Source organism: Hetaerina americana, unplaced genomic scaffold (assembly GCF_022747635.1).
Source record: "Hetaerina americana unplaced genomic scaffold, ioHetAmer1.1.p SCAF_4, whole genome shotgun sequence".
In the NCBI taxonomy this organism is placed as follows: Eukaryota; Metazoa; Arthropoda; class Insecta; order Odonata; family Calopterygidae; genus Hetaerina; species Hetaerina americana.
Genome location: NW_027286985.1, coordinates 52,406,754 through 52,429,980, shown reverse-complemented (window position 1 = coordinate 52,429,980; position 23,227 = coordinate 52,406,754). Strand labels below are relative to the sequence as shown.

At 36.0% G+C, this 23,227-nt stretch overlaps 2 protein-coding genes and 1 long non-coding RNA gene across 3 annotated transcripts in view; 1 reads left to right on the top strand and 2 right to left on the bottom strand.

The window, feature by feature from the left end:
- Nucleotides 1-1,414: 1,414 nt before the first annotated feature.
- On the bottom strand, nucleotides 1,415-13,355 carry LOC139691765 (arrestin homolog). The gene is made up of 8 exons (XM_071589621.1): nucleotides 13,068-13,355; nucleotides 11,343-11,464; nucleotides 10,903-11,034; nucleotides 9,071-9,277; nucleotides 5,899-6,087; nucleotides 4,996-5,184; nucleotides 4,176-4,344; nucleotides 1,415-2,584 (listed from the first exon to the last, which is right to left on the bottom strand). Exons 1-8 carry the CDS (start codon nucleotides 13,132-13,134, stop codon nucleotides 2,436-2,438), a joined length of 1,224 nt encoding a protein of 407 aa, XP_071445722.1. The 5' UTR covers nucleotides 13,135-13,355; the 3' UTR covers nucleotides 1,415-2,435.
- Nucleotides 13,356-13,778: 423 nt separating this feature from the next.
- LOC139692271 (uncharacterized) overlaps nucleotides 13,779-23,227 on the top strand; it is a 55,173-nt gene continuing 45,724 nt past the window's right edge. Inside the window, exon 1 of the long non-coding RNA XR_011701724.1 lies at nucleotides 13,779-13,938. This is a non-coding gene — a long non-coding RNA (uncharacterized lncRNA). The remainder of the gene's footprint in view (nucleotides 13,939-23,227) is intronic.
- Nucleotides 19,385-22,853, bottom strand: LOC139692405 (uncharacterized). Its single transcript, XM_071590576.1, has 5 exons — nucleotides 22,808-22,853; nucleotides 20,643-20,669; nucleotides 20,499-20,531; nucleotides 19,946-19,968; nucleotides 19,385-19,859 (listed from the first exon to the last, which is right to left on the bottom strand). The coding sequence occupies exons 1-5, from the start codon at nucleotides 22,827-22,829 to the stop codon at nucleotides 19,668-19,670; spliced, it is 297 nt and encodes a 98-aa protein (XP_071446677.1). The 5' UTR covers nucleotides 22,830-22,853; the 3' UTR covers nucleotides 19,385-19,667.

Below are 23,227 nucleotides of genomic sequence, written 5' to 3'. Positions count from 1 at the left end.
GAGTTTCTACCTTCCTTCACCGTCCAATATGGTGGCTATTCTCATCCTCCCCGTACTTCGCTTGCCCAACACTCTCCCCTCTGACAATTTTAAGCATTTAATTGCCCATCAAAACGCGCTGAATTCACTTTTCTTGCCTAATAATTTTTACTTCTCACTGCACCACCATCTCTCCTACCCCAACATGTCTAATGCTACTTTGATTATTTTTATTACCGTCTATTTTACATGTTCCTATCTTCTCTAGGGCCGCATTTCAATAGCCTCCATCTTATGTGCACATTTATCCTCCAGCCTCACCCATCAAGTTTCCCTGCCGCTATAAACTACGTTCCATACCAAAGTTTTCATTAATCTTTTCTTTATATTTTTATGTTCTAACTCAAGATTCTTATTCTCAACTCCCTCCTCTTCGTCGAGGCTTCTTTGTATAACGCAGTGCTTCTTCTTATGACCGTATTAATTTCACTATCCTAATCTAAAACACTTCCTAAATGGGTTAACTGCTCAGCCTACTGTGGTTTTAATATTTAAATTAAGACTTAAAATAGAGGATGGCAGAAGACCGTGTCTAATAGAAATTTTACATCATGATGGTCTCCACTGGTGTGCTCTATTCTTCCAAGGCTAGGGCAAAGAGGAGAATATACCACCGTTTTCTCAGCTTTGCCCTGAAAAATGAATATACCGCGTTAATATTTGGAGTCATCTCGTTGCCGTGATCAGAGAATCAATCATACGAATGCTACGAATTGAGTTCAAGTAAAATCATCTTTCCAATCCGATAGTGGTTTTGCCAGCTTATTATTAGCCATTCATCACTCAGTATTCTACTGCGCAGTTGGCTCTAGTCCATTTAAGGTAACACGGAAGATACGTATTGCTTTTTCGGAGGGGAAAGAGTAAAAGGAGGAGAGAGTGGGGCAGGTCGGTGTTTTGCATTCGCATTTTTCATCAAATTACAGCAAGGACAATCACAAACACTCAAAAACTGTGTGGTTGAAAATCTACCTAGAAGATATTCTAACCCGCGACCTTTGGGGTTAGCAGACCAAGATATTCCTCTGCTTTATGCTATTATAATTACCATAAGAAGATCAACATTTAAATCGCTGAATCCTCAAAATGAAGCTTTTAGTTAGTCAATTTTGTAGATGTTAATTGCGCTTGCATGTAAGTTAGAATAATATATACCCTCATAATTTATTTCCATTCGTAATGGAAAATAGAACTTTCTGGACGTGAAATGCATGGTCAAATAGAAGGGTGACTACTAAGTAAGCCGGGCAGAGGAAGAAATAGTCGTTTGATGACATTTGAAGCCCCGATGTAAACATATGGGAAAGTAGTAAGAAGTTATGAACAGCTGGCGAAGGAAATGATGTATATAGTGAAAAGAAAAGATACAAAGATTTTCTAAAGATCATTTAACATTTTTTTATTCTTTATTGGAAACATTTACAAATTTCAGTAATATTTTACAAACATTTACCAGGGTCATAGACTTCGTAAACATTTACTCAAGTGTTTTCATTAGAAAAAAATTACAATACTTGAAATATATAAAAATGGATATTATTTAGTTCTTCGCGTAAAATTTCCCATGGTTACCGTACGCATGAAATTTTTGTGATCCAGAAATCCACATGAGGCGAATTTCGATCGACCTTTGTGAATACGACCGTCGGTAGGCGTTCCGCACGCAGAGGAATATCGCTCGCTATCTGTTTGGTTAGCCACCAAGAGATAGAGTGGCTTTGGGTTGGGTTGCGGGAGATTGGAGCCCGAAGCACTGGTTTGGCAGTCGAGTGTGTTTGATGCAGTGGTAGCGAATTGAGTCCAATATAAATGTGATATAACACCACTTCACAGAAGGTCTCTTAAACATTCCCACATATTTTCTCTCTCTTCGGCTGAACTTAGTTCATCCTTAGGACTTGACGATTTGTTTGAGAGAAAAGTAGGCTTCAAGGCCAAAGTACCCGACATGACAAGAGCATTAATTAGCGGGGTAGGAGACCTTCTTCGAGATCCCCACTCCCCCGCCACATTTTCCAACTAACTCAAGATAAACCTTTATGCGCCCCCCCCTCACCACTAGGAGGAACCTACCCCGAGGGGATTTTTTTAATTTTTTTGTGGTTTTCTGATGTTTTTTCTTTTTGATTTTTTTTAGATTTTCTAGTTTTTTTAATAGTTTGGTTGCGTCGTTTCCTAAGGTAAAATTTTTTGCTTGAGGCTATTCCGGTTTTCGGAAGGAAGAGATTGAAAGGAGGAGATGTTGTTTGAAGGTATTGTGGTAGGGTGATTCTTTGCTTATTCAGGAAGATTAGAAGCGGTGTTGTTCTCTAACCCCCCTCCTTCATCCTATTTCTCTCTCCACCTCCACATCTGTTGTCGTCGCGGTCGTTGGTTGCATGTTGTTTCATTCGTCTTTATTCTTGTGCCTCCTGGCGGAGACGGGCGAAGTCCTCGAAGACAATGTTGTCGTCATCGTCATTGGTGTAGTGTGAGTTCTCGTAGCGAGAGCGCTCGATGGACTTAGCCTTCTTTTCGGCGTTTGCCTTCACGTTCTCATCCGTGCCTAAAAAAAATAGAGGAAAGATAAAGTGATTATAACAGGAACAATAATAATAATAATAGTAACAATAGCTGTTTATTACCGTAGGCAAACAAATCCCCTAATACACAATGCACATAATTATATCAATTTCTTTTTTTACATAAAAAGACACTAAAGTAATAAAGAATTAAAGAAAAAGAGCCTACATTACCATTAAATAACCTTAATAAATTAACATAATCAGCATTAAATATGCAATTAATTAAAACTCCTTCGGTTGAGTTTTATCATTATCATTCTATAATATTTACATTTTATTAAATTCGTATTTTTTAGACAAAATGACTTCGGATAGTTTTAATTTTTATATAATTGTCTGGCACATTTTAAAGCCATCTGTTAATGAATTCTGTGGTCGTAGCCGTGAAACTTTTTTATATATTTCCAAATGTTGCTGTGCACATTGTGAAATGGAGCGATGGGATTTTGAAGTTCGGTCGTGGATGTCTTTCTTGAATTTGAATGATTTTGGGTTATGCGGGGAGCATCCTGTTTCAAAAGCTGCTACCAGAGACTTAGGAAGGCACCTTGCTTTCACTTTGAGCCATTTTAGTTTTTTTTCATGAGTCCATTGGATCACTCCACCCATTCAAATGACACGCTATGTACCCTGCGAATAGTGCCGATTAGTGGGGCTATAGCATAATTAATCGTCCTATCCGTCATATTTACTTATAATGTGACCTGGAAATATATAATTCCTGGGTTTATCATCTCAAGAACTCCAGGGGTCCAATTGTGCCCTTAAAAATCGATCTTTGTAAATTGAATGTAATATGAGGGCCCACAAACGAGCATAGCGATTAATTGAAGATGGTACAATTAATAAATCGGTAACGACCGCCTGACTGCGTAATCTGTGTTGGATATCTGATCCTAACTCATCGGATCTTAATAGAAATTTCAAAATGTTCCACATGAGTGTTTTAAACTGTGTCAACTCTAACTGCATATTGTAAAGAATGGAGTGTTTGAGGTGATTTTCCTTGAACTTAAATCACTTAGGTCCGAGTGGAAATATTTCTTTTTTTGTCCTTAAAGTAGGCATTCACGACTTGCACCAATTACTCATCTACAGTCGAAATATTTGTTACACAAAATGATGTGATAATAGGTAGCCGATTCAACTCAGGCGTTCTAAAATAGATTACAAACATTTAAATTCTTCTGACGACTAAACCTTTAACCTATTCAATTATCGCGTACATAATTTTGTGAACGAAGAATGTTTCAGCACTGTGGTAGTAATGACGGCAGTTTTTGAAAGTGTAGACGCGGTTTGCATTATGAGTTAAGTGGTTTTAATACTATATTCGATTCAAGAAAAATCGAATTGTGAGTCGACTCCTCTAGGAATATCTTCTCGCCCGTTGATCTTGTTTTGAATAGCTGGCATCTACCTCATTGAGTGGCTTTTCCATCGACTCTTAATACCTTCCGTCGCAGAAGTGTAATTATGATTTTCAGATTTTTTAATTGCGGCAAAGTGATTCAAAGCGGTGAATCTTCGGGATTCTCGCTGTTTGCCAGTGATCTTGTAGTTAGATATTACCTGGTGCTGGGTGGAGCAGCTTGAATGGCACATCGGTCTGCAGTTCTCCACCCAGGGCGCCGCAGTTCAAGACAACGCGGAGGGAGTAAGAGATGACGATACCCATCGCCTCAGCTGGAGATTTGCCTTCGATGGCCAAGGTGGAGGAGGCCAAGTTCACGTCGTCGTCCTGTGCAGGAGAAATAAGAATAGAGCTTGGAACATTGTTCTCGTAAGCCGTAGCATGAAATTGGAATACCAGAACATCTGTTGAAAAGAGCAAATAGGTATACTTTTGTGTTATTCAGAAACGAGAACATTTAGGAAAGGAAATGTAAGAAGTTTGGGAACAATGAAATATGGAGTATCCGGTCAGTCTAAGTTCATATTTTTCTCGCGTTGATATGAAAATGCATTGCTTTTAACTCTTTGGCGCCAAAAATAAAGGTTTTTGCTCTTGAGCAAAAATTTTAATGGCAGAAATTAAACATGATTTAATTGTTCTCGGTCGAATTAATTCTTCATCGATGGAAACTTGAAGGCATACGCTTTTAGGGCTAATGTCAGCGCTTAAGCAGCAGTTTCCAGCTTGGTAAGGAGGGCTTGTTTCGTAAGAATTCTTGGAAGTGCTTGCAATGACACTATGTAATATACTAGTTTTTGTTTGAAAGTGTTTTGAAATGCGTTTCGTTTACCTTGAGTGCCCATTAATGTCGGAGTTTTTAATAAGATAGGAGCTATTTCGGCATGAAACTTGAGTAATAAAGGTGTTGTCTGTAGTTGGAATAGGTTCGCACAAAAGCAATTGGGGTGCAGTGTTTCAATAAGTTCGATTTGCAACCTTGAGGTGTCCGTCCAACGCGATTCCGCGGCGGTCCTTGTTGGATGATGCCAGTGGTACCAGGTAGAAGGACTTGGTGAGGGAAGCTCCAGGGGTGATGGGGCATCCTTCACGGGTCTCCAGACTCGCCACGTGTTTGGAGAATTGGGCATTCACCATTGTCACCTCGCAGTGCTGGACAACGAAGACCTAGATTTAGGAAATTAAAAAAAAAATATATGGCCATTCATTATGGAAAGGGTTACAAAAATTCATTTTCGAGGAATTTTGATGAGGATATGTAAAGAAAATGAAATAATCACAGAACCGTAATTGAATTTTTGGAACGGAGGTATCGTGATATTGTCTCTCTCCTACGAAACCAGGCTCAACATTCTCGAGAAAAATATTTAAAGTCGACGTTATCAATTATTTTGTTAATATGGATGGAGTTTAAAAATTATATATCCTGTGGAAACGAAAAATCGAATGTTCACTTTTTCTAAACTACCAAAAGTAGCAATTTATAATTTCGATTTTTTTAAATTTTGTTCCACAGTTGTTTAAATTAGAATAAAGTCAGGCAGTAAAATAAATGGAATTCATAAGTTTTTCAATTTCTAAGTGATTACAGCCATGAATCCCCAATAAATTAAGAACGTAACACTATTCTGATTGTGTTGTACGATTCACACACAGTTAGAAATTAAATATTGACGCTTTGGCTTTTCAAAGATGGAATTATGGGGCTGATTAAACATTTAGCCTAATTGCTACATTGTTATTTATAAAAAATCGGGTTTTTATTATTTATATTATATGAGTTTTTTTTATTTAAGGCGCTAAAGCAAATATTATATCGTTGCTGAAAATCAATTTCCAAGTACTTTTGAATACGCGCAGATAAAGTGTTAAGAATCTCACCTTGATGTTCTTGACCGATTTGCGGGAGTTGTTGGTGATGATGATGTTGGGGCAGACCTTCTCTCCATGGTAGTAGATTTCCTTGTCAAGGGTGACCTCGAGGTTGATCTTTCCCTGAGAGAAGGTGAATCCCTTAGAGACGAGGGAGCTTGGAAGACGGTTGCCTCGGGTTGGCGGAGCGTATTGCAACTGTTGACGGAATCCAAGAAGGGAAAAAGGATTAATAGTCGAAAGGTTTTATTTAAAATCCATGCATAAACCGTCTACTGAAAACACATGCTTTTTCATGACATATACTTGGAATATGAAAAACTCTTGGAAATGCTTAACGACAACACTTTTCTGTTGCCAGTAAATATTTACGAGAAGAGTTCCATTCCTTTGACACTATTCGATGTTCTGGGAAAAGGATATTGCCTCACAATTTATATGCTTACTTATTCATAGCCCATATTTTCCAAATGCGTTTATGGAGCTGAATCAGTGCCTTGATTTCATGACAAGTCATTGAATTCCAGTTGCAGGTAGTCTTGGCGTCTGAAATTGCAGCAACTGTTAGCATGTTCTGAATAAATGTCAAAAGTTTTTTCCATTTACTATGATTAGATTGTTTTAGCCATCTGGAAGTTTTCAATCAGCTATTTGTGCATTTAAATGTTGAACTTCCTCGGTAATATATGCACACAATGTGGAACGATGATTTATATAATCCTATTCCTGAAGCAATTCTCTGCGTAGCACACTTCCCATACGTCGACGAGAGATTATGAATGCCGAGTAGTGTCGCGCATGTCTGGCTTCCCTGAGAATCCCTAGAAATGTACGAGTATTTTCTATCGACCACTTGCTATTGACGCGTTGATTCCTTGAGGGTTGTAAGGATTTTTTCCCCGTTGTAGACGTGTCTTTGAGCTCCAATTCCGTTAGAATGTGTGCACATTCCTGTTGTTTAATTTGAAACGACAAAAAAATCCTTTCCCTTCCTTCACCTGTGGTTATGTCACCTCGCGACGAACGAAAGTTGTATTGCTTCGCATTTCCTCTTATTTGATCGTATTGCGAGCATTAGGAGAATCTCAATGGCGGTCTATGCTTCTTTGTCTATGTCTCCGTCTCCCTCTCCCTGTCAACCTCCCTAATGTGCTTAAACCGACGTTGAAACGCGCTGGAGGGACGAACAGCAGTGGACCCGAATGCTTAACTAGATTTGACTGAGTTGTGTGAGGAAACTATGGTGACCTAAAAAGTTTAGGGAAAACAAATTTATTTGAATTTTCTGCCTTGAGGAGTGAGGAAAGATAGCTGGATGAGTGTAAATTCAATAAAAATTATTTTTCCTCGGAAAATTACAAAAGATGACTCTTCTGGCGTTATCCTTGATGACTTTAGTGGACCGTGGTTTGATGGGAAAATCCCTTTATTATTTTCATCTGCTCCTCGTCTTAGTTCAACTCCTTATTTTGAATTTTAGGCAAGGTTTCTAAGTTACGATTATACGCTTTCAGTGGGTCAATTCATATCAGCGGTTCCCTGATTTCTACTGCATTATAAAATTCACTTCCTCTCCTCTTAAATGTTTATTTTTGAAAGTAGAAGTAGAATTATCATTTACCTCGCTGATTTATCCTTCATCATTTTGATGTAGAATGTGAATAAAAACATACCTCATTTTTGATATTTCGGAAGCAATTTTCACATGCCAATAAATGAAAGAATATGTTCTATATTCACTGATAGATTAAGAGCAATCAAGTCTTTGAGTCCTTAGGAATCACAATATTTTTTAATCGTTTGTTGTTAAAATGATAATCAACTGGAAATCACAAGGAAATAACTAGGTCGCATTGATGAGACACCAGTTTCATTTACCGCTTAAGTTTTTAAAATTAGTTTGAAAATTTTATGCGAGTAAAACCTGCTTTCTGCAAAATAAAAGGAGAATGACGGAAATCTGTTAAGAAAGATGGAGTCAAAGGACGAGATAATTCGGATTTAACAATATTTGCTACCAATACTATCAAATACCGAAGTGGTATTTTGAAAACTTCATAGAGTTTCAACTGTAATCATCCGTATTTATAAATAGTCCAGATAGACAAAAGTGATTTTTTGCATAGTAGTTTTGTTAGGTGGTAATTCACCTGATTTTATCTGCATACCCGAATTTGAAAGTGTTTTCTAGCTAAATTCAGCCTGTATCTGTATAGTAGGAAGTAACTCAGTATAGTTTTTTGCTGCATACCGCCTGAAATTTTAAGTTAATTGCGAAATGATTCCTTCCTTTTATTTTATAGAATTTAAAAATCCACGTTACTCAAGTGTTCGTGGCTCCTGGAGGAAGCTTGTTCCATTTTTCCTGCTGAGTACCGAAACCGTCAAATATTGTGAACATCACTGCTTCACATTCCCTCAAATTTATATATATACGTGTGCATATTCAATTTACACAATCTGCATCAAATATGGCGAAGGACAGAACAATGCTGGATAGCATCTAAAACAGTCAGCAGTAGTTGCAGCCGGCAGACCTTGATTGAGTGCAACATCGAATAATACACTTTAATCTTTTGGCTATTTTTCAAATATTCAAATTTGTATGGATAAAATTTTAGGAAAGTTATCCAGAGAAAAATTAAAACAATGGACAAACATTTTGTTTCTGATGAGAACTAACTGTAGAATCCTCAGCTCGGAGTTTATAATTAAGATTTATTTTTTACACCTCTCTTTAGATTCCACATTTTGCTTTTTATGAGAAAGGTCAAAATACGTAATGGTTTGGTTAGAATTTAGCTATAAACCTCCGATGTATATATATATATATATATATATATATATATATATATATATATATATATATATTTATTTAACTCGAAATATAATAAGTATATGATAAGATAAGTATCCTTAGCTTATAAATATGCATAAGATAAGAATCCAAGCTTCACATTTAATAAGTTCAGATCTTTATTTAGTGTATTGTGTTTCCAGTTTACTGCAGCCATCGCTTACCTTAATAGTGGTAAGAATCTTATTTGGTAAATAAGTTGCTGCGCCTGGCGTTAATTGTCGTGCATTCTACTCGATCAATGAAAATTAACTCTATGGTGAACATGATGGATGTGCTAGAATGGTTCATGGATCTCTATCAGAATTTAGTGACGTGGCTTACCTTCTTGATGGCGAGAGTGATAGAGGATCGCTTGTGGCCCCTGTCCTCGAAGTGATCGCCAATCCAGGTCTTGACGGAGTATTCCACTCCCAGTGGCTTTCCGGATTCGTCGTCTCCCGCCTGGAGAGTCACGGAGGATGGAGAGGTGTTCGGGAAGCGGAAAGTAAATGGGTGGGCATTCGGTCCAAGCTTCTTCATCAATCGCTCCTGTGGCGCGAGATGGAGGAGGAAGTAATGAATTGGTGAACATTTCGTCATGCTCATCAAAGCTCATTACGAGAATGAGAAATATCGGCGTCCAATGATTTTCACCTTTTTAAGTCTTCTGCAGCATCAGCAATTAATGTGAATATGCCGTTATTGAGGATTTAATTTGTTTCAATATGCTGAACTTGAGAGAAATTTGATACTTTCTGGGATTGTGTACTTAATAAAACTTTTTCTCCAGTGCCAGAGTGTAATGCTCAATTTCTATCGCAATCGAGTGAATAAACAACAAGGCAAAGAAATGAAAGTCATCAATTCGTGCACGTTTTGAAAAATTTAAGCATGGATTTCACAGAGGCTCAGTAAATATAAATAAAAAATTTTAAATAATTGATATTATGTCCTAAATTTAAGTTATATTGGTAATTGAAAGGACTAGTGCCTCAAAAATAAAGTGAATTACAGGGAGTTGTCGAAATCATTGCCATGAGATAGAAGTTTTTATTTGAACTATACCGAAATTAAGTTTCCAAACTCTTTCTAAAATGAAGTTTCAGAGAATTTGCCCTCAGAACATGAGTGAACTGGAGTTTTTTAAGTTTTTTTATCTCATAGTTACACGATCTCCAGCGATAGGAAATTTTGCTTTGCATTGCAACTTCTTTTAAGGTAAGTGAAGTAAAAAAGTAATGTACCTTTCTACCAAATTTTTTATTAGGTACGGCTAGTTCAAACACATCGGCATCATCTCGAGGTACCAAATAGTAGGTACGATGAGTTGAAAATAGTCGTGCCTAATAAAAAATTTGGTGAAAAGAGCCATTGTTTCTTTTATTTCGGTGATAATTGATTTCCACAAAGTTAAGCCTGGAAACATCAAATATTTCTTTTGATGTATTTTAACATAAATTTATATGCGCAAGATAAAAGGCTGGAATCGTGATTTCACTGCAAAAAGTTATTACTCTTCAATATTTTTTCACTTAATGTATTACCGCCAAAAAACTGTATTTTTCTATTTTTTTACTAATATGATGTTATTAGCTGGGAAACTAATATTATTAAAAATATTAGTTTAAGGTCCCGTTTCCATTTTATATCAAAGTTAGATTAGGTTAATTTAGAATCAAAAAGCTTTTGATATGCAGGTGCTGTTGTTCTTACCTCTAATTGAATCGAAACGTCATTATATCAGATATATGGGTAATAATTATCCTGAAGTGGCGTTACAACAAAAACATATTTCTAAATGCGTTTCCATAAATTGAGCCAGAGAAAGGGGAATTTCATTTTTGCTATTTTCTCTTCAATTATGTTTATACCTTGGATAGTTACACAGAAAATTTAGGTAATTTTGAGCTATATTTTGTCACAAAGAAAAGAAACTAAGGTTATTCGGTATTCAATTGGGATAAAATTGAAAATTGTTTATTGCAGCCAAACTTGGAAGTAACTACGGAGTTGCTTGTACTTTCTCTATTTCATAGAATTTGAATTTATTCCCAACATTGCATTTTAATGACTACTGTTGGCAGCTTTTACTTTCGAGTGGTCTATTTCGATTGCTCACAAACTTGTTGCAAATTTTCTGTGGACTGAGGGAAGAACCTCTAATTATACCTTACCTGCATCGGAGTTATTTCAGACTGTTTGTCCTTTGAAGGGATGATTTGCGCTTTTGCGATGCAGATCTCTTTACTGAACTTGACTCCCATGACCTCGTCTTCTTCTCGGCCATAGCGGTACGTTGTCGTCACCTGATTTCGATGGAGAGGAAAACATTAATAATCACGAGAGACAGTAATCATAACGGAAAACATATATATCGAACTATAAGATTCATATGCACATTTGATTATTTTCAAATTGTAAGGGAAAAGTCGTCGCTTCAGCGACATTGTAAATGTTATTGTATAAATTGTGAGATAAATGTAACTGTGAGATGCAATTTTCTCTTAATTAACTTTGCATTGTTTCAATTTTGTGTGGGTATTTTTAAATAAAAGGTTCACACCCAAATAATATCCTTTACAAATTGATATTAAAAAATATTTTGCACACTTACTTGTCCGAAAACTTTGCGTCCTTTGAGGTAGTCGCTTTCCACCACGATGACTCCGTCGATCGGGTCAACAGTGTCCAAGTGGTCAATAAAGTCACGCTTGCCGAGGTAGACTGTGACTTTGCCTGTTTTTTGGTGGAATTAACAGCAAAAATTCAGAGTCTGCATTTCTAAATATTTAGCTCTCTCTCTGCTTAGGGCCCTTATTTTAACAGTACTTTGAATACAAGCAATAAATGAAAGCAATTTCAATATCAATCATCAATGACTTATTTCAGTAATTTATCTTCTTAAAATGCTATCATTTTCTGGTCAAATGAGTCTTCTGAGATAAAAAATGAATTTCAAACAATTGCACAAAACTAATCAGGTACGTTATTAATGTTATAAATTCACTTTAAGTTTGGCAAGGAAACCATATCGCTTTTCAAAATAAGTTTAAAAATAGTATATTTCATTACATTCACAAATGGATTTAAAATCAAACTTTTGAAAGGCCCTTATTTACTTTAAAATATTGGCGGAAATACCGATAAATTAAACGTCTCAAGTTCAAGAATTGATAATGATAATTTTTACAGAAATATCATTATTTCACATTAGTACAGAGCGAAGGGAATGAAAAATTGCTCTTTATATAGCCGACTTTCAAATTATTTCTTTAAAATAAATGACGAAGACGAACAATATACTGAATCCTTGGAATGAAACAATGGTAAAAGATATACTTAATACTTTTTTCCCCTATTTCACTTATTTTCGGACTCTTTTGTCGATAAAACTTAACTTCCAAATAGTTATAGCAATGAAGGCACTTCTTGATCATATATAAATTCAGGAAAACATGCTTCTGAATGAAAATATACAATTGTCAATTGAAAAACGAGTGTCTCATGTGACCTGAGCTATCTTAAAAATGCTTAATGTCTGCTTCGATTACAAATTATTTCATTAAAAAATATTTAAAACTTATAAATATGTCTTCATATATACAGTATTTACCATATCATGTTGCAGTGATCCAGTTAACTAATTCATAGAATAATTAACCTTTGCAGTTGTAAAATTACATTGCACGTGAAGCGAAATTAAAATATTCAATAAAGTTAACCTTTAGCCTTTATCAATCTCTAAGTCTAATGAGCGGACTCATTTCAGGACAAATTTTTATCCAGAGATAATTTAAGAGAATGGATACTTAATATGATAAAATGTACGTATACATAAAATGTCACTTTTCATGAAGATTACAAAACCAACGGTAATAATGTTGGATAGCTCACAAAAATATTGCGATGGTTATTTTGTGAAATCGATTCATGTCATTTAAAGCATGACTGTAATTAAATACCTTTTTCAAGTATATTGCTTTATATTTTCACCATAAAAATTACTGAGCTAATGGATTGAAAATTTCGGTTTATCGCTGGAAAATTCACGTCTGTACTCTTGCTGGTCGTGGAAGCGCACTTCCAAATAAAATACACTCACAATCAGGTCACATGTAAAGTAACACGAAGCGAAATAAGTAAATTTCAGATATTTTTCAAATTTTAGCATTAAAATGATGAAAACAGTATTTCTAATATGTTGTGTTAACACGAAACACAAGAGGTAAAACATAAGTTACCCGGTAGTCAAAACCCGAGTGGTGCTATCCCGCGGGAACTTTAACCGGAAGCCGCATTGTTAAAATGGAGCGACTCAACTGATTTCGAGAGTACTCACCATTTGGAGTTGTTTTTTTGAATACTTTAACTGCAACCACAAAGACGAGGAACAGCAGGGGGATCATATGGAAAGATTAAACTTTTATGCTGCTGGTACGAAAAAGGTTAGAAGACAAAGTTGACTCTTCTATTCCCGTGCGACTAGAGAAGTGGTTGTAGGTGATGGTAGGGAGGGCGGTTTTCGGACAAAAAGTACCCGGTTTTGGAGAGAGAGATTGAGATTAAGAGAGAGTTTTCCTCGCCTACTTAGCCTCCTGCTCAGCAGTCGTACACCCTACAAAGGGTCTCTGGGGCACCGGCTACTTTATATACCCCCTAGAGCGTGGGGGAAAGCACATGTCGGGCTTGGCGTCTTCTGGCGTTTCCAAGACTCCCTGTCCCCCTCCCTGTTGCCCCTCTTCCTCCCACCCTCTCTCCGTTCTCTTACGATTCCTTCTCGTACCACCGACCCCCCCTTCTCTCCCGTTAACCCTGGAAAACACCCTCCCCCCCTCAGCCGCCCACCTTTCGGTCCTGAGAGTTACCTCCCAGGTGTGTTCGTGTTAAGCGTGAAAAATAAAAATTAAAAAAATGCAAAAATTCCATATTTTTTCGAAAATGTAAAAAAACAACCAATTAGAGGAAGGATCCCGTCGTACGAGAAGTTCAATTGGATTAAGGGAAGACGCCTGGCCGTAAAGAGGGCAGAAGGGTGGCGGAGACCCACCCCTCAACCTAGTCGGTAGCAGACGATTAGGATACAGAGGGCTCTTTTCCTTCCAGCGGAGGTTTGTGCTGATGCTCTATCGCGAGTGATATTTTCCGAGGGAGGAGGGGAGAAACGGCAATTTATCGCCCGTCCGCAGCTTCGGAAATCGGCGGTTGTTTCGGTATGTCAACCTTTCTCGATTTTTATTGTCCCGTTTATTTTTGTCTGACTTCTCGCAGTTCGGCGTTCATCCGCTTTTAAGGATTCCTCGTAGGGATAGTCACCTCACAACCAGGCGTTCCTTGTTTTTAACATGATGATACTACCAGTATAAATATTTAATTGTATCTCATGATACATTTGCTAAAATTAAGTAAATGAAGCCAGTTAATTTGAACGACATCTGTGGAGGTTGTAAGTATGACAATATCCACTTTTGTTTTTAATTTTTTTACTATATATCTGTATTTTAATTATTTATGCATAATACTTTTGATGTCTACTTACATTTTTTATGATAATACACCTTTTTTGAAACAAGAACAACAAAGCTTGTAAACTTAAATCATTACTAGATATGCTGTTTTATGATAAACCTCCTTGATAATTAATTATATTGCAGGATGTCCTGTGCTTACAAGCATTATTAACAACTATTAGTTAAGAAATATTTCATTCATTATTATTAATTAGTACTGTCGGGGCAACCTACGTGGCATTGAATCACATTTTAAGACTACTCCATTTCACAACATAGCAGTTGTAAAATAAGGAATTAAATTAGTGTTATTGTACAGCCTTTAATGTATGCGCTCTATTTTCTGTGAAACTCCATTGGAAATAATTTCCATCAACAGAATCCTCTTTAGGTCTCGAGATTTGACTTTGATTTTGTATGTTTACGTGTAACATCCGTGCCATGCTCATAAACTCAATAACAAACTCCTCACAGTATACTTTGGAAATATCATTGTTGAAGGTCTTGTGTCAAAGGTCTTAATTTCTATCATTGCAACGATTAATATCAATACCTTTACATACATTTCTTACACTATTTTCTGCTAGAAACGCTGGGCTGGGAACCTCTACAAACTAGAAGGAAAGTAAGCAGATTTTGTGGAATGTTCCGCATTCTAAAGGGGGAGAAAGCTTGGGCAGATCTTAGGAAAGAAGCGGGGAACCCAAATTTTATAGGGAGAAATGACCACAAATTTAAGGTAAAATGCCGGGCACAGAGAACAAATAAAAAAAATTTCTTTTCTGAATAGAACAATTGTTGATTGGAACACCTTACCTGCAAAAATATTCGAGCCCTTTCCGAACAGAGTGTATACTTTTAAGAAAAGATGTAAGGTATATTTGCAATAATTTGATTGATGTGTGGTGTATTGCATTATATATAACAGCTTAATTTTTTTTAATTTATCTTTTTTCCTTGCTGATTAATGGATGTAAATGAGATGGGGATTCGCTTGTTTTGTTAAAGAGATTTGTGTTTTGAAGTCTGATTTTATGTATTATCTTTTGTGATTATTTGGGACTTGTGTGCCACCTGACACTGTCTTACAGCACATGTGTATTTTTAATAATAATAGTACACTCGACTAAATTGGGTATATTGCATCCCTATTCATTCATAGTCCTCTCTTCGAGCCAGCAGTGTATAATTTAGGCTAGGCAAGGAGGTGGGCTATAATTATATCTCGAAAGATTTCCTTTAGCACTCCGTGCTATTGAAAATTGATTTCAATGGGTAAATAATAATAGATCGATATCCTAGTCGAACCAGGAAAGGGTGTTTTAATTTTTATTCGCTAAAATTTCCCATCGAAGACCTACTACATCTATGCAGGAGTAATACAATTTTACACCTCATCATCATTAGTCGCTTAATCCTAAGATTGGTTGACTGAAGCCCTCCTTCCATTGAGCCTCAGGGTTTGGCCAGTCCATCTGGTTCTTCTTTCCTCTATGGTGGTCCATAAGGTTCTTTCTTCGTTTATTCTTAAGTATCGTATAATTCTTCATTTCTTATTTTATCCGTCCATTTGATCTTAATCATCATTTTTCAGCATCAGGTTTCGAAGGCTTCTAGTCTTTTCTGGTTTACTATTTCGATGGCTGACAAATGAAAATTTTTACGTTAAAATTTTACTGTATTTCCTAATTGTACTTTGGGAGGAGTTTTTCCGCCTGATAACACGGCGTGTACGTGTTCGAATCCTGCCTTCGACACTTTCCCAGTTTGAATTTCATTATTAGGCAAGCATATTATATAAAAAATAAATAATTTTATGGCTGCACTAAGAACTAAACAATGCCGCGCTTTACTGATAATTCCCGTATTTATCAAAGCAGGTGTTAATAAATAATATCCAATCGTTTCAATGCAACAATTTTAGAGTGTAAAAATCATTCGTATTAGAAATCATCCCGGCCAAGGCGAATGATTTTTATACTCTGAAATTGTTGCTTTGAAACGATTGGATATTATTTATTAACACCTGCTTTGATTTCAGAGTATAAAAATCATTCGCCTTGACCGGGATGATTTTTAATGCGAATGATTTTTACACTCTAAAATTGTTGCATTGAAATGCACATTAGCGGATGACTCCGTTAAAAGTTACTGTTGCGACATCCCTCGCAGTTTCTTTGGAATATCCAATCGTTTTTGGAAGTGTCTTGTTATTTATGTCACTATTTTGAAGAAAGAGTTAGAAGGTCATGGTTTTTCTCCTTGGATGGCCTCGTCAGTTGGTACTTCGTTCTTTGCTGCCAAGTGGAATACCTCGTGATATAAGACAACTGAGCTTCAGTCTCCACTGAAAGAAAATAATCCGCGAGGACAATCCGTCGCCGAGTCACATAACAGTGACATACTATACTATATTCTCGCAAAAGTGAACTTAGTCTAACTTTAAACTGTTGCTTATGTTATTTTGTTCAGGGAGTGTGTGAGGAAACCGTGAATCTATGCACGTCATCAAAAAGCCCTTCAAAAATACTGCGAGCTAGAAGATAATTTACTTTTCCGATGCGCTTGCCAATGGAATCCCAAAAGGTCCGTACAGCTGAATGCATTTCACCGTCTAATTGGCACAATCTAATTGAAACGCGGCGTCGTAAAATACATTGGATTGCCCCACCGAGTTTTCCTTTGCTCGGAAACAATTATTTTCTCTTTAAAGTGCAATAAGACATTTTTTTAAGAAATGAAGTGGTAATGTTATTTTTGCATAAATTCTGACAGTAAAAAGAGTCGTAAGCATTTCTGTCATAGTCCTTCAATATCAGAGTAAAGTTGGTTATGAATGTGTAGTTTAAAGATGCAACACCATATTTTGCGTTTGGCCGCTAAAACATTATTTTCATTGAAATAAGTTACCATCGTATTTAGCATTTTAAGTATCAGTGCAATGTTCAGCAAGCTTTATATAAACTTTAAACGATGTTTGAACAAATATGACGTCATTTCTATCAGTTATAACTGTCTGGCGCATGACTTTAGAACAACGAAAACTATTTTTCGTTATTATTCTGGCATTATTTTTACTATCTTACATCATTACTAAATATTCTCTTTTCTTTTTTCTGTTACGACTGACCCCTATCCATTAACCTTAACTGAAAATATTAATTTTTCATGCTTCAATTATTAAAATATCGCATTATTTTGCAGTCAATCTGGTGAGAGAAATGAAGTGAACAATGCTTAATATTTTTATTAGATATATGCCTCTTCAAAAAGCTTTCTTCTGTCAAACATTTACTCCATATGGCATCTTTTCCTCTGTGCGCTTAACTTTCTCATTTGCTTAAATCGGTCTCGACGACGTAATATGCATGCCTCCGCACGCAATTGCATGCATCAGGAAACGGACTAATAATCCCCATGTGGCCCGTATAACAGAAGAAAACTAAGTGTCCCTAGTCTCACAATCCGCTTACGTTCCTTCCGGCCGAAGCCGCTGCGGATACAGAGAAAAGAATAGAATTCTTGGAAGCACAGTTGAGCCCTATGATCCTCTTAACTGGACTGCACCTGACATGCTGTGGGTTAGACAAATTTTGGTCAAGACTTTGTTGGTTTGGTTTAGGTTCACAAGTTCAAGGCGATTATTATCCTCCCGCCATCTTTCTATCTCGGTCCGAAGTTATTGAGAAACAAAAGCTATTTTTTATCGCGCTTTTTGTGGACCACAATCCAAGGGAGACGTTAATAACGTTTCGTATAAATATAGGTCAGCATCATAATGAGTTTTAACCCGAGATTTAGTTTTATGCAAACCGCCAAGCTATCATGCACCCTGTCAATCTCTTTGTCCCCTCCAACTTCGTAGTGTTGATTTCTTCTTTCTAACTCTTGCTTCTTCTAATTCACCGTTGGCCTTCATCTGTAAGTCTTTTTTAGGGTTCCTTCCTACTGTTGATCTTCTGGATTTATCCCTACCATGAGGGAGTTATTTAAAATAGTCATCTAATGTGGAAATAACCTGAGTCAATGGTAGTAGTAGTATTTAGGCGAGGCGACCGACAGCTGAGGTCATTTGCACCATTAGGGATGGACAGGAAAGGATGAAGGGTGGAGAGAAACCCGGCGTCGGCATTAGCCTACTATCACCGTAACTAAATAAACAATTTCTAGGATCTAACCAATTGACATTAGTTTTCACCGAAAATTACTCATCGTATGATTTAAATTCTTATCGTGGTCATTTATAATTTTCTTATTTTTTTACATTCTCTTTCAAGAATTAAGATAATAATATTCCATTTTTCCACGCTAATAGCTGATCTTAATCGGATGATCAGTTAAGTATTTATCCTGCCCTTAGATACATTCTGAATAAAATACATCGAAGATTCATTACCATTGCGTGGAGGTACCTAGTACATTTTAATTAACTTCAGTTAAATATTACATACAAAAAACATTGCCAAATACGATACATAAAATGATGAAGTAGTTGATTAAATAATTGCGATGAGATTGAATGTTTGAAAAACAAATGTTTTCGGGTAACTGGGATATATTTTACCATATCGGCTTATTTGTATCGCTCTCAAATTTTCTAAAAGATTTAAAAATAAATAGTTAAGTTATAATCTGAGTACATATGATTTGGAAAAAGTAAAATATCATAAAAAATATTGAAATACAAATAAAATGAGAATAACAATGGCGGCGCTTTCATTTACTTTTTGTCCTTTGAGTGCCCTTCGAATATAGTAAATATAAGTGAATACTACAATTACTTAACAGTAGGAATGGGTTAGCCTTAGCAGCTAGTTATATTTTGAGGAAAGTTATCTTTGAGTAGGCGTTTATCAACTAAATAGATCTGTTTCGGCACTATGAATTATACGATGACGATTGAGCTAGATAAAATGTTAAAATAAACTTTTTTATTTTCAGGCACGTTTTTATCTCATAATAAACATGAATTAACACAGTATTACAACTTAGCTTTCCAATCCTGCGGCTAATTGGTCTGGTCAAAAGGTTTTGGGCGCAGTTTATTGTGCAGGCCACAGAGTCTTAGTAACATAAGGGAAGTTCTTCAGGGGTTAGGCGATTCAAGGAAAAAAAACCCTTTTATATGGAATTCTTTATTTTATCTTTTCAAATTTAAGGTATCTTGTGCCACACATTCAGGACATTTGTTTGAACAGATTTTAGAACACTCAGGTTGCAGCCACATATTTGGTATGTGTGAATGGGATCTAAGTTGCACGGTTGGAGGGAAAATAAGATTAAATCTTGGCTTTTCTCGGCGGCAACCAATTGACAACACTACTAAATAATCTTTCAGTTGGTAGAATTGACAATATCGCTCAATTATAATGAGTATTTAACAAATTTTTATATAGTTCTTGCAGCACAATTGATTTAGATGTTTGAATCAATTATGAACCCCCTGTCGGTTGTGCTTGACAGTCCACATTTCCCCTGAAGTCACACAGATTCTTTTCAGGATTGAACCACAACTTTCCTGGGCATTTCATTAGCCATGCTATGAGCTCAAGGTCTGAATCCACGACACATATGAAGTATTTGCTGCAGTCGTATGGGTGAGGGTAATATCCTTCTCCTGGGCACTGAAACCAATGAACAATCCAAAATAGCGATTTTGAACAAAAGCGATAGTGATTTTTTTTGCACTTGAAATTTGTACTATACTCACTTGAAACCATTGCGATGGTGTGGCTGTAACGGAAAAGATTTTTGTTAAAGATAGTGATTTTGAACCAATGAACTCTAATTATCTTTAAAAATAAATAATTCGCAAAATTCTTCTCCTTTTAGATACTTTTAAGGGAATAGTCGTACACGACGAAGTGTTCTTAATGTACTATTTATAAATTATTAAAGCATCATCACCTTAGCTGAAAAATTCCGAGATCAATAGATTTGTGACAATTAAGACCTCCTTCATTTAATTAAATCCATTTTATTTATTTATTTGCCAACTGCATTCTCGCATATCGCCAAACCTTTGAAGGTCACTCTACCTGAAGCTACTTCAGGAGTTTATTGAAGAACATTTTCATTTTAATGTAGAAGACAATAGAAAGAATACGTTTTGAAGATTAATTCCAACAGAGATGGCTTGTTTCTATGCGTGATTGGGTAAAATGTGGATATCTAGGGGAGATAACATTTTGGAAGCCACCTCCCCCTTAACATCTTTCATCATTATTGTCAACTTTTAAAAACTAAGTATCCATAAAACTTACGCCTCGGCGTCACTGTGGAGACATCCGCAAAAACTGAAAATAGAAACGGTTAAAATGGTTATTAATTGAGTCCCAAACGTGTTGCGGGTGGTTCGCATTTGTTAGGCGTATGATTAATTAAATAAATATTTTTTAAATGTTTACCTACGGAGATGCAGCCCACCGCCAACACTGAAAATTAATATAGATATTGTTTTAGTCAGGTAGAAATAAATGAATTTATTATAATGTTAAACTTAATCTCAAAAATGATTAGTGTTATAGTAATTTGGCTCATTGTTGTCCCACTTGTGTACTTGCGGGCCCCGATTCGGATTCACAAATCATTCATTACATCCATTGTAGAATTTTTAAAACCTAGAGGAATGGGTTTTTGTATTCCCATGTCGCGGGTACCCTTGTCCTTCATCAATATAGGGTTCTCCTAGGTCTACTGATTTTCCCCGGCCTTCCAGTTCTATCATGTTCTCCCCGATCTTACCATCACGACAACTGATGAAAACGATCAAATGAACAAGGGAAAGGGAGTGAAAAGAGGAATGGTGGACCGAACGTGGAACTAATAAATTCAGACTTCTTAAATCCCAAATTTTTTCAGCTGCACCGGTGGATATTCCCCAGTATCATGAAAACGAATTTTTTTTTTAAATTTCACACTTTTTCATTTTAGTGGAATTCCCGGCAAATTGAAGTATCCCCTTTGTGCAGAGATTAATGATTAATATTTGATTGAGCAATTTCTATGACTCGATATCCCACTGCGTGAAAACACAAACACAACAGAAATAGTTACTAACAAATATTTGGCATGGGATGAAAAAATGCCGAGAAGAAACTCAACTTTACATAGTTCTGGAGCAAACCTCACAGTTGTTTTGAATTCGAGTATCTTCTGAACTTAACTGGAAAAAGTTTTTCTTTTGGGCATTGCATGAAAATACACGGTATGAGTACATTGATGTAAATAAAAGACTTGTATGAACAAGACAAAATCTTTCCGAAAACCAACCAAACCGTCTTTTCATCATAAAACACTTGACCTTGAGTTTCACTCTATATGTGTTTTCAAATTTTGATTTTCAATATTATCAGAAATTATTTAAATTAGTCTTTATATCTGAGAGCATATAATTCCCTATAATGCCATGGGTATTTCGTGGAACATGTTTAATTAGTAAAAGAGACAAATAGGAAACAGCTGAAGTTGAATCTTAAAAGTAGATAATATAATATTTGAAAGGAAAATTAGTCACATACCGAGAAATAATCACATAAAAATGATTTGTGAATTTTATCAGTGTATCCACATTTTTTCTCTACCCCGAAACAGTTATTTCGTCAATTGGTAATTTTTCTTCCATCCCCCTGGCAACTTTTGCGAAACAAAAGTTTATATCTCATTCATCCGAACAAACTAATCTTAGCCCGCTATTCCATCATACTAGAAAAATCTGTATTTAAAAAGGATTACAACATAAAAGATTCTTCCCTAAAGAAATCAAATACTTTGTTCTTTTCCACGTCAATTTTATTGAATTAGAATCTCGAACTATTAGTGCTCTACTTAGATTGCCCAGTATCCTGCGATCAGCTGTTTTTTTTCATTGTTTCAAAAGTATTTCGTCCTTTATTATTCTTTAGATCAATTGTTTACCATAATTAAGCGCGCCCAGAGAATTTACAAGAAGGAAACGGAACGTACTAAAGAAAGAACATTGTACTAACTGAGAATAATGATAGAGTATGATACTTTTAAGTGATTCGTTAGAATGTGATTTGCTTGAAAGATTAGAGAATAAAGTACTGTCAGTTCAAAATCTTCCATAGCCGACAATATCTATGGCTGAATCTTTCTGTATCTTGCCCATCTTTAAATTCTTTCCTGTCACTTATTGTATCGGCGATCCTATTTGATATTAACGACATGAGGATATATATTTTTTATTGGGGAGTCTATATATGTAATTGGTCAGAGAATGGTGAAGATTCCAGTTGAAAGTTCAAAAATATATTCCCAATATTTAACATAATTCACCTTGATTTTCCAACCGTAATTTATCAATAGCCGAGAAGGTAATGGATTGTGTGGCTTTTCATTATAGTTTTCATAGAATCGCCAACTGAAAGCTTTTGCGACCGTTCTAAATTTGATATGGGAAGGACCCTGTCATTAAATATCGGGTTCTTTTCCTTGGGTAATATTATCTAATAAATAAATAGTAATAATATCGTCTAAAATGTGATGAAATCCATTGGTTGTTATATAAATAGAGTTTTCTGTAGAGAAAGGTTATCGAGGTCCTACTTACAGAATAAGAGTGAAGCCTTCATCCTTCGCTAGGTATTGCCACTGAGAAATGCAAGCACCATCGACGTCCGTGCCTCGTATTTATATAGGTTCTGTGGCCTGCTCGGTTCTTATCTGTGGATTGTGGATCGGGTGCAATTGCATTTTATTTCCTGGGAGCCGTTGAGAAAGAATATTGCTCTCTGAGATGTGCCTGGTGTATGAAATCTCCATAATGTGCAATACGTACAGAGAAATACGTAGTTGAGCCTTATCTCTCTATTTCATAACAAAATGCTCTAGATAGTCTTTATCAATAGAGGATAGACTGCAAAATGGAGATTAAAGTCGTTTCTAGATGTTCAACGATAACGGTAATTTAAAGAATTGAACAGGCAGATGTAATGACTGTACTGACTGACATCACTTGTTGGAAAGACGT

Coding starts and splice junctions, on each gene's coding strand:
- LOC139691765 (XM_071589621.1), bottom strand. CDS start 13,134: ATGATCCCCCTGCTGTTCCTCGTCTTTGTGGTTGCAGTTAAAGTATTC. Junction 11,465..13,067: donor CAAAAAAACAACTCCAAATG/GTGAGTACTCTC, acceptor ACCAAAAAACAG/GCAAAGTCACAGTCTACCTC. Junction 9,278..10,902: donor CTGAAATAACTCCGATGCAG/GTAAGGTATAAT, acceptor CTCGCGCCACAG/GAGCGATTGATGAAGAAGCT.
- LOC139692405 (XM_071590576.1), bottom strand. CDS start 22,829: ATGAAGGCTTCACTCTTATTCT. Junction 20,532..20,642: donor GGTGGGCTGCATCTCCGTAG/GTAAACATTTAA, acceptor TTCTATTTTCAG/TTTTTGCGGATGTCTCCACA. Junction 19,860..19,945: donor CACCATCGCAATGGTTTCAA/GTGAGTATAGTA, acceptor CATTGGTTTCAG/TGCCCAGGAGAAGGATATTA.